Source organism: Silene latifolia, chromosome 3, assembly GCF_048544455.1.
Source record: "Silene latifolia isolate original U9 population chromosome 3, ASM4854445v1, whole genome shotgun sequence".
In the NCBI taxonomy this organism is placed as follows: Eukaryota; Viridiplantae; Streptophyta; class Magnoliopsida; order Caryophyllales; family Caryophyllaceae; genus Silene; species Silene latifolia.
In genome coordinates this window covers 123,575,897-123,587,959 of record NC_133528.1, presented here as the reverse complement: position 1 = coordinate 123,587,959, position 12,063 = coordinate 123,575,897, and the positions used below count along the sequence as shown (strand labels likewise).

At 37.1% G+C, this 12,063-nt stretch overlaps 1 protein-coding gene across 1 annotated transcript; it reads left to right on the top strand.

Annotated features, from left to right (window-relative positions):
- Nucleotides 1–3,218: 3,218 nt before the first annotated feature.
- Nucleotides 3,219–6,943, top strand: LOC141649617 (uncharacterized). The gene is made up of 4 exons (XM_074458301.1): nt 3,219–3,761; nt 5,440–5,613; nt 5,769–5,844; nt 6,516–6,943. The coding sequence occupies exons 1-4, from the start codon at nt 3,219–3,221 to the stop codon at nt 6,941–6,943; spliced, it is 1,221 nt and encodes a 406-aa protein (XP_074314402.1).
- Nucleotides 6,944–12,063: the final 5,120 nt, after the last annotated feature.

The following is a 12,063-nucleotide window of genomic DNA, read 5'->3' as shown; positions in this document are numbered from 1 at the left end:
TAATTTTCGACTAAGAAGTACTTTTCTTATACTAGTGACTATTCTACTAAAAATCATTACCGATCACACTCTAACTATAGCACTAGTGAAATCCAAACATAGATGCGGTATTAACATGCCAAAGAATGGGGCTACTGCCCCTCACCCACTAACACGTAATAAAATTCTCAAACATGTCATACATATCGTTACTTTCATCCAACTTCTACATGTTATCACACATCATATGAACAAGTATATCATACAAGAAGCCTATCAACTATGCAAATTATGGCTTCAAAACTCATCATACTCAAACACGCAACACTCGTACAAATGAATACATTTCACATGAAACAATTTTCTACTCGTACCACATATATCTCACTCAAATAGGCATTCTAATTCAATCATTTCAACTATCACATATTATCATTTACCACACAACCTATATATCATGCAAGATGTTCAACAAAACTATAACACAAGCATAATCATATAACATATTACTTCATGTTTCCCAACTCATAACCACCCACGTAGTGACCAACCGAAATAATAGGATCTAGTTTTGAAACGAAGGATCCTTCTCACCCAAAATCGACCTATTGTACTCATATTGGGTTCATTTTATTACACACCTATGTTCATTTTGGTTCATTGGTTTAGGTTCCAAAATCGTCTCTATGATACCACTTTGTAACACTCCCTTCTTACCCGGCCAAGGTAATTGGGAGATGTTACCATCTCGGTTTCCCGAGGCGGTAAATCGGAGATACAATCAAGAAACATTTATTATAAATAACGATTTTAGGGCTTACAAACCATAAACAAATAAATAATGAAATATAACTCGTCTATGACTATATCATCCACCTAGTGGCAAAGTACTCGACTTCAAAGTACGTAGCGCGGCCCGAATCCCGATCATGTGAACAAGCAAAACATGTACTCAACCTGCTTCCCATATGATCGAAAATATCATATGGATCGACACAGGCCACCCCGGAAATAGATGACAATTACACAGACACAAAAACGTCAGTTTCAATAAATAAAGCGTGACACGACTCAAATGTGTGAATATGCAACATGACTATGATATGAATGACACACTATCCAACAACCACCACCCCGGTACCGAGACACGCCCAGAAATACCAACAACCACACTGGTACCGGGACACGCCAAGACGTACCGGGTCCTGAAGCCAACCGGATCCCCTGCCAGACGTCGTGTCTCAACCACACGAGTCCCTCCGTGACTCAAGCCATTAATGTGCACATCCCTCTTGGAGTGGGAAGCTCCAAGAGCCAACTTAAGCGGAAGACGGTTGGGTCTCCCAACCGTCTTCCGTCTCCATACAAAAAATAACCAATCAAACCTCCATGTCCTCCAACATACAAGACAACACAATAAATGTAATATACCATATAGCATGCCAATTACCGACTCATTCAATACAATTGATAACAAATGACTCATTTAGCAAATAAACACAATATTGAAACTGAGTAGGATAAACCTACCTTTTAGCATACTCTGTAAGTAATCCGGCTAACAATAATCTTCCACAAAAAACGTCACCTAAATATAATAATTAAATAAAATTACTAACTAATCTAATTAAATTAAATACGCAATTACTAATTTAATCTAATTACTAATATGATTATATAACAATATAATTAAATTCAAATCCCGACTTGATTCCCGCTAATTACATGGTTTGAATCCCAACTCATACTCATTGTTTAATAATTAAAACCTGTCTCGAGTTCCACTCAAACATTCACAACCACTCATACAAATATACGATTGAACTGTGTGCTTGTACCCGCAAAACAACCACCAAACACCGCTCCTTGACCGCGACGACCACCTTCCTCCTGCTGCCACCATGGCCACCACCACCACCAGCCGTGGTGGGACACGGCCAACACCCCAAACAGCGGCAACAACAACCCCGACAACAGCCCCACCACAACAACACAACACACTTTACAAATACCCGCACAAACACCACCATTTGCGCCACCAATGCAGCCACCACGCTAGCTATGGCATGACCCCACACCCTTGGCTGCCACTAGCAGCCACCACCAGCTATGACAACCGCAGCCAACAGCAACAACAACTACACGACACAACAAACACAAACCAACCCGTATAACCCTTTCCAACCTCATTTTCTACCACCCAAATGCCACCTATGACCACCACTATAACCCCCTCTCAATACATGACAAGGACCACCCAAGATCCCCCAAAGTAGGCCATGAAATAGGGGTTAAAAATCAATCTCAAGACGGTCACACAATAACAACAAATAACCATTTAACAAGTCGGTCAAACTCAATTTTTGGTGGTCAACGGGGTTTTCAATGACGGTCAGAGGTGAGTCGGGGTCAAGGCGGGTCAATGGTATTAATTAAATAATATATAAACTAGTTTAAGACGGTATTACCTTACGATCTCGAGGGAGGGACAAAATTTCCATTTTCTCTTCCTTTTTCTCTCTTCTCTCTTCACTCATGTTTTGGTGGATTGTGCTGAGATTTTTGTGTGCATAAGATGATGGATAAGGGTAGGGTGGATAAGGGTGGAGTATATAAGGTGAGGTGGAGTATATGTATACGTATACGCATATCGTATTATTACTATTACAACTTGTTATTATTATTATTATTATTATTATTATTATTATTATTATTATTATTATTATTATTATTATTATTATTATTATTATTATTCTGTTTCATGCATAACTCGTATAAATAATACAAAATATATATTTATAAAATATATTTACCCATTTACTGTTGACTAGCGTTTGAACAAGGTAATAAAATACGGGGTATTACACTTTTGAAGCAGCTCAATACTACTATCCTTACCCTCATTCCCAAGTGCAAAATGCCTACTCAGTCACTCAATTTAGACTTATTGCCTACTGCAATGTAGTCTATAAGTGCATCTCCAAGCTGATTTGTAACAGATTATCCAAAGTGTTGTCTGAGTTGGTTAGTGTAAACCAAAGAGGATTTATTAAAGGAAGGAGCATCATTGAGAATATTCTTGTTTGCCAAGATCTAATAAGAATGTACAACATGAAATCTTGCTCCCAGGTGAATGTTCAAAATAGATCTCATGAAAGCATATGATTCAGTCAGTTAGAAGTTTGTTGAAGAGTTACTAGAAGGCCTTCAAGTTCCCTAAGCAATTTAGGAATTTAGTAATGAAATGTGTTGGCAGTGCATCCTTTCCTATAGCCTTAAATGGAAATACATTTGGTTTCTTTAAGAGTAAAAGGGACTTGAGGCAAGGAGATCCCATGTCTCCCCTCTTATTTACTTTCTGTATGGAATACCTGAGCAGAATTTTAACCTGTGCCACTGAGAAGCTTAAGTTTCATTATCATCTTCTCTGCAAACATTTGAAATTAACCTATGTTATGTTTGCATATGATCTTTTATTATTTAGTAAAGGAGATGGTCCTTCCATCATGGTCTTACTTAGAGCTTTCTCTGCATTCTCTTTGGTATCTGGTTTGAAAATGAACTCTACTAAATCTAAAACTTATTTTAATGGAGTCCCAGTTGGTTTAAAGAAGGATATCTTCTTTATCTCTGGTTTTACAGAAGGTAAGATCCCATTTAAGTATTTGGGTGCGATCATTACTGCTGGGAGGTTGAAAAAGATTGATTGTGCTGTCCTGATTGATAAAATAGTAGAAAAGATCAAGAATTTTGGGGGCCAAGAGACTTTTTTATGCTACCAGGTTGGTTTTGGTGGAGTCTGTATTGGTTACAATGTATAATTACTGGGCATCCATGTTTGTGTTACCAAAGGGTGTCTTGACTAGAGTGGATGCAATTTGTAGAAATTTTCTTTGGGAGGGGCATGCTGAGTACAATAAAGTTCCACTTTTTGGCCTGACATAAAATCTGTCCCCCAAAGAAAGAAGGAGGATTAGGTTTGAAAGATAGTCAGAAATGGAATGTAGCAACTATTGGCAAGTTGGTCTGGTGGCTGGATGTAATACCCTCATACATCAAGGTGTCTTACCAAGACCACCTAATGCATGAAAGTGCTACCATCTCGGTTACCCGAGGCAATATATATCAAATATATCATCAAATAATGTACATTAAATAAATAGTTTAAGTGATTACATGCCAAACCAAACTGATAAAATATGATACAAGTGTTCCAAACTAAAATCCAACTAAAATAAAAAAAATGTTCGACACAACAGCGGAAGACTCCTAGTTGACTTGTGGTGACTCATGTCCAGCTAATCCCTCGTTCATCCAAGTCATACATGTTCAACAACTGCTCACCATCCCCGAATGGATCACTACAGTTTTTAAAATAATTAAACGGGGTCAGTTACTGCATACATAATATAAGATAATACAACAACTAGTACACGGTCACCAACACCGTCATATCACCAATCACCTGACTAGCCTTAAGGTCTAGTCCTGCCAGATTACCAATCGCTATCAGTAATCTATACCACTAGTGGGGGACCGCAGACGTTCCCACCTAAGCTCCGCTCATCTTTACCGAGCGAAAACCCATGTTCCTTAATGTGCACATCCCTTCTTGTGGCGGGTTTCACAAGGGGGAAATCAAGGGCATGAAGCCACTCCCGCAAGTGACTCCACTCAGCCGATGGCTCACCTCGCGAACCACAGACAAACAACAATAACCAATTACAAGATCAACAATACCAAATCAATTACGATATAATCAAATGCCAACAACCAATAACCAATAACCAACAACCAACAACCAACAACCAACAACCAACAACCATCTCATAATCATGTATATAATAACTGAGTAGGAAACCCTACCTGGAAAGCAATCACCACAAGTCAACAAAAGCAGCAGATCAAAAGCGTTCCTCTACGAAATCACCTCTTATCCACACATAATCAAACAATTACAAACCATCATCAACAATACTCCCAAATACCCCCAAAATACCCAATTAGGGTTTAACCAAAACTAACAAATTAACATAAAGGTTGTATTAGGATCTTACCCACAATACGACGTTCTCAACGGTATAAAGAACTATGAAATCTGACGACTCTAGCCCTTAGATTTGATAGCAATGAGAGAAGAAGAATCGACGTTGCTTTGTTTTCTTTGTAAAAAGTTTAGGTTTTAGGAAAAAGGTAAAAAGAACTGACGTACAAGCTTTATATATTATTTCACGCATTGCTATCAAAACCCGGCAAAACCCGTATAAAACCCGACTTACTCGATCGAGTTGCCCTTACTCGATCGAGTACCCATCAGGCAGAACGTACTCTAGAATGCCAATATAACTTACTCGACAGAGTAAGCCCTACTCGATAGAGTACCCAACAGCTCATAAATCTGCGGTATTAGTAAAACCAGACAAACGTTGGGTCACATGGGTCCACCATATTTACTTAAAGGATGGTGATTGGCTAAATCACACTCCTTCAACTGATGCAAGTTGGCATTGGAAGAAGATTTGTAAAGTCAGAGACACTATTAGAGATGGGTTTGTATCTGATTCTTGGGTGATTGGTAATGGGAATTATACTGTGAAGGGTTGCTACAACTGGATCAGACAACATAGACCAGAGGTGCAATGGTTTAGGCCTGTTTTGCACTGACTAGTTTTGCCAAAACACTCTTTTGTGGCTTGGTTGGTGAGTAGTAATTCTTTGCTGCTGAAAGACATGCTATATTAGTTGGTATTAGCAAGTGATTATCTCTGCTGTGTGTGTACATTTCAAAGGGAATCTCATCTCCATCTGTTCCAGGACTGCAGTCAGAGGTTAGTGTAGGAAGTTACAGCAGGACTGGGTTCTCAGGTAGGGCAGCATAATTGGGTTCAGACTATCACCCGCAGAAGATGGTCAAGGTTGAGGAAAGTTGAAGTTAATTAAACAATTCTAGCTTGTTGGTATATGATTTGGATGCAAAGGAATGAGGCTCGTTTATATGGCCGAGTAGTCAGACTTGAAGTGTTGGCTACACAAATCAGGAGCATTTTGCAAAGTAGAATCAGTATGTGTAGATCACATTGTATCTCCCAGGGATACAATGTGGTTGAGTAGAGTGCATTTGATGTGATATTAGCACTTAAGAGTTTGTTTCAAAGTATGTAAAATCGTATGTGATGTAATTGCATTGAAATTTTAATGAAAGCTTACATTTTAGCAAAAACAAATTTTGCAATATATGATAATATTGCAAGTCAAAGTTTTATAACGAAACTTAATCATCTTAAAAACTTATATCTTAAGGCCGGTTTCATTAAGATTGTACTCAGTATTTATTTGGTCTGGAATGCATGGTTCCACAGAAATGGCATTATTTTTAATAATATCCATATCAATATCAGCAAACTTAGGACTTATATTATTCCATCCAGTGTTATGACAAAAATAGAGAGCATTTGTAGGAGTTTTTTTATGTAAAGGAGAGTCTAACTCCCACTCTACTGCACTGGTGTCTTGGAAGCAAGTCTGTTTACCTAAAGATCAGGGGGGTATGGGAGTTTGTGATATCAGGAGATGGAATGTGGCAACAGTGGGCAAATATGTCTGGTGGTTGATGGATAAGAAAGATCACCTGTGGGTTAAGTGGGTGCATCGTACTTATTTAAAAGGTATGGACTGGACTGATTATAAACCACCTCAAGGCAGCAGTTGGGATTGGAAGAGAATTTGCAGAGTTAAGGAAAGACTTCTACCTGGTTATGTTCATCATGACTGGTTAGAAAAAGATGGTACATATCTGATAGCTAAAGGTTATAAGTGGATTGGAAGTGAGGAAGTCATTGTGGACTGGCATAGTCAAGTGTGGCTCTCTGCTGGTATCCCAAAACATCGGTTTATCAGTTGGTTATTTGTTCAAGCTCGTCTGTTGACTTTGGATAGACTCAACAGAATGATTGCAGTGACATAACATGTCCTCTTTGTGGGGCTGCAGTAGAAAATCATGAGCACTTATTTTTCTCTTGTCCCTATAGTAAGAAATGTGTGCTGCAGCAGGTTAGACATTCCAGAGAGGAATGTTTTGAGCTGGTGGCAGGCTCAAAGCAAAAATAAGAGGGTGTTTGTTTCACTGGTAGTGATGGCTTTGATCTACCATGTTTGGTGGGCTCGTAACCACTGCAGATTTCACCATGTGGTATGGCGTCCGAAGGTTGTTTGGAATCGTATACAACATGATGTCCAAGGTCAACTGGGAAGAATGCACAAGACTAGGAAATGTTAGTGTGGAATTAATGTAATGTAAGTTGAGTAAGTTGATTAGAGTTTCACTTTGCACTCTATAATTTTGTTGTTTGGTTGATAAACTAGTTTTGTAATAGCCCATTATTATTAATAAAATTCTTACATTCTACCAAAAAAAAATATATCAGCAAACTTATTCTTTTATGTAATAATAACATTAAGATTTGGAATGAGATTAGACATAAGGATTTCAACAATCCTGACAAAGACGTGTCAGTTAGAAACACTATTACTAAGGAAGAAATTTGGTGGGAAAAACCTATAAATTGATTTTTAAAGCTAAATTTTGACGGATCAAAGATAGATAAGAATAAAGTTTCTTTAGGATATTCTATAAGAGATCATAATGGTAAAGTCATTTTGTTAGGAGCAAAAAAGTGCATATCTAATAGTATTCTTGTTGCGGAAGCTCTCGCTTTAAAAGAAAGCATTACAGCTAAATACTTAGGAGTCTTAATTCTCAAAGTTAATAGTGGAAGGGGATAATTTATGTGTTATCAACTCAATCCGTAGTACTTGGCAAATTCTTGGGAAATTTCTAGTATTATCAAGGATGTAAAATTAGATCTTCATTTTCTTCGATGAAGTGATAATTAAGCATTGCTTTTGTGAAGTCAACAAAGTTGTTGACTTTATGGCTTCTATTGGACATTTATGCCCAACTCTTTCGAAGTGGTTTAAAAGCCAGTGGATTCAACTTACCTCACTCATTCGAAAGGATGAGATAGATGGTCCTACTCCGGATGATCAATTTGGTTTTCTTTGCTTATAAAAAAAATCGCAAGAAAGACAGGAATGCTCGCAAGAGTTCAAAGTTTGAGAAAAGTTCTCGACACTTAGTTTTTGTATTTATGAAATTAGAAATACTTGAAAATGAAATACAAGCTCCTTTATATACATAGATGAGAAAATAAACTGAAATATGACTAAACGCATAATTAGACAACTTGAGAATTCATGAAAGAAACTCTTGTTATTCCCTAGAAACACTACTACAGATACAGGGTTTTACAACGGGTAAAAACCGTTGTAAAAACAAAAAGCGGACGTTGTTAAAGCAGCCGTTGTAAAAGGTATTTACAACAGTTAGGTTATTTACTAAAACCATTGTGGAAATTATTCACAACGGTTAAGAGTCGTTGTTGTTGCGAGTAAGTCGATGTGGAAAGTTTGTCAAAAATTTGGTGGGAATAATATAACAACGGTTATCATATAAAAAACCGTTGTTGTATCTTTCCCACCAAAATTGTAACGACTTTTAACAACGGGTATACGGAACATAACCGTTGTTGAAATTATTAGTAACAACTGTTCTTCATTTAAAACCTGTTGTTGAATATTATGCGCGGGTATTTGTGAAAAGTATTTACAACGGTTCTTCTTTTAAAACCTATTGTTGAATATTATACGCGGGTATTTGTGAAAGGTATTTACAACGGTTTTTGTTTTAGTAACCGTTTTTATTACATTTTCCTAATTTTTTTAAGAATTAAATTTGTTTCATGTCATTCAAAATCCTGCATATATCAGCAGCAGCATATATCAGTACCAACATAAATCACACCTGGGTTCATCAGAACTCAATAGATTCAATTCAACCACAACAATAGCATCATATATACTTACAATTTGATCACTTTACATGAACTAAGGTTCTAGCTCTATCTACAAAGATCATTCCCTAACTTCAACAAAAAAATTTACTAAGCTGATTTAAGCTCTGAGTATCATGCATTTAGTCTTTATTGCTATGTTCTAAGACGTATTTGCCCAACATGTCCCTTACCCCGTCTATTTGGTTCTATTTGTACTGCTGAAGTTCTTGTGGCGCGCTGATTACATACTGCGGAAAAAACAAAGACAAGACATTATTGTAACAACATACATCATTCAGCATAGCAACATTATGGTATAGCAGCAAGCAAGACAACATCAGCTCTAATTTAAAAAAAGTAATAAACACATTATTAAATTACTAACCTTTTCTGGAATAAGGATATATCTTCGCATAATAATCTCCAACCACATGAACCGACAAACGTAGTATCCACATTGTATGCTATCCGGCAAGAGAGGGACCTATTATTACATAAAAAACGAAGAGACGAGAGAAGGCCCACATCAGAATCTGGCACTTTAGGTATTGTATTTGCGCACGTATTATTATTAAAGACAGATTTTTGCACTTAAGGTATTGTATTTGAGCAAGTACCCCTGTTATCGTAATAAAAGTAGGGTGGCCATCATCAGAATCTTTCGTGGGTTGATCCTCGTTATCTCTTTTCTTCTCATGGGCCGTTTTTTTATAAAAACAAAAAAGGAGGCAGAAACTCATATTTTTGTGAGCTTTTTGCTATAAATAAAAATTGAAACTTAATGTTATTATAAATAAATCAGTATTATAAACCTACTTAATAATCAAGCCCTTAAAGGTCTCGGTTGGTTGTCTATGTAAAGAGTCCAACCAAAAAAATTTCTTCTTCGTCGGCATGATGGCTGCTAGCACCCAATAACTCCTACATCAAGAGACATCATCATTATTAACAAGTACATATATTAGTTATGAAAATGCAATTGTAGGGGAAAACGTAATATTAATTTGTTTATTGTTCGATTTCAATATAAGGGGCAAAAACCAGCTTTTTGGTTGTCGCCAATTGTCGAGCGATATAATCTACCCGATCTTCGAACGAAAACATCGTGGTATGCATAGATAAAACATAGGGGCACAGGAATCTGTATTGATCACATGGAATCTTGTTATCGGGGATCACTCTCAATTTCAATATCCTACATTATTACGGTATTAATTCCGGTATTTAAAACACTATCTAGTAGTCAGAATATTAGAATATGAAATGATTTATTAAGAAATTTACTTCATCCAAACAAATAGGTGTTGGACATCAATCTCGAGAAGGCCAACCCAAATGGCTAGCAGCTCTCATGACAGAATTGCTTCACGCTCAACCCCTAAAATATCTTCCTCGAGCGGAATAATTATCAATTGCTCGTTTGCTATGCGATGGCTAGCCTCCGAATACTGTTTCTTCATCGTCATCGTTCTTACTTTTAGCATGAAATCCTTCCCAAAAAATTGTGTGGAGTTTATACTCTTAACCTTCACCTTCGGTTCCCGTAACCAAAAGAAGCAGATGCAATCGAGGATAGGAAAGACGTCAATGAACAAGCTGCTTTCGCAACTAACATCTTTCAGTGCGGGGAAATAATGCTTCTCTGATTTTTTGCTACTACCACCAGCCTATACATGTAGATAATTAAAATAATAAAAAATCCAAAGGTAACATATCCTAGCTAGCTAGTTGGAGTAATAAAAATAAAAGAGTACTTAACTAAATACCTCATCAACCTGCTCTTTCAATGATGAGGCAGTAGTAGCAGATATGACTGGGGACTTAGGCTTATCCGTCTTTTTTGTCCCCCTACACAAAAATTTCATGCATTTTAGAAATACAGAAAAAATAAAAATAAATGGAGGTTTTTAAAAAAATGGTGAAGTTAATTAAATACCTCATCAAATTGTTGTTTCGACGAGGTAGTTGGCATGTCTGGGGACTTAGGCTTATCCGGCTTTTTTGTTCCCTACACAAAATTTCCATGCTTTTTAGAAATACAGAAAAAATATAAATAAAGGGAGGTTTTTAAAAAAATGGAGAAGTTAATTAATTAAATACTTCATCAAGTTGTTGTTTCGACGAGGTAGTTGGCATGTCTGGGGACTTAGGCTTATCCGGCTTAGCCGGCTTTTTTGTTCCCTACAAAAAAAAATAACATATAAAAACATTTAACATATAAAAATTTAACATATTAAGGTATTTTTTCTAACCCCAACTGCTTTCGGTTGAGGCGGAGACGAACGAGCCAGGAATATGTGAGATTCAGGCCATTGGATGAAACTTCCAACCGCATCTGCCAGAATGGTAATGTCGTCACGAACTGGGACGGGCAGTTGAAATTTTTCATGGCCTTCAAAGACTTGAGTTATCTCTACTTTTCTATGATTCGGCAAAAGTTTTTCGCCATGAACCAATAAAGTTTCCGCTGATTTGGTGGGCAAGTCTACGAGACCCCGGCCAACACGCACAAGTGGTTTCTCGGATTTAGGGTCAGTAAGAATAACTACCCTCCTGTTTACGGCCTGAAGAATACACATACATTATATATTATATCCCAAAATTTAATAGAATTCATATAAATTTAACTAATTAAAAACTTCATGCATAATTTGCCGAAAACTGTGAACTGACTTGAAGGGGATGTATGTTGTTGTTTTCATCAGCCGTCTTCTCAAGTTGCATCCCCTGATTATTGTCAGCTGTGGCGGATAACTCAAGTTGCATCTCCTTTTCAGACTCAATTACCTAATTAAATTAACCAATGGCACGGTGTCAGAAGTTATAGCATTAGAGCTGGCAGGGAACACACCCCCTGATCTTACCCAAAAAAAAAAGAAAAGAAAAATAAGGAAGTCATATATTTACCTTATCGGCTTTAGTTGTTACAACTTCAGAAGCATTAGGTACCTGATCTTTCTGAATCTCGTTGACCGATACTTCCTTCTCATGTATTGCCAAGGTAGTAGTGTTCTCGGCCTCTTGACCAATCTGTTGTACCTTACCCCCTTTAATGACATCCTCCATCATCTTCAATTATTCTTCGGAAGGCTTGCCTCCAGAATTCATCTTTAGTATCACGGATGCCAATAACTGAACCTGCGTGCCAAGAATGTAATGTTTCAGCAATTTGTTTAAAACAATAACATGTGAA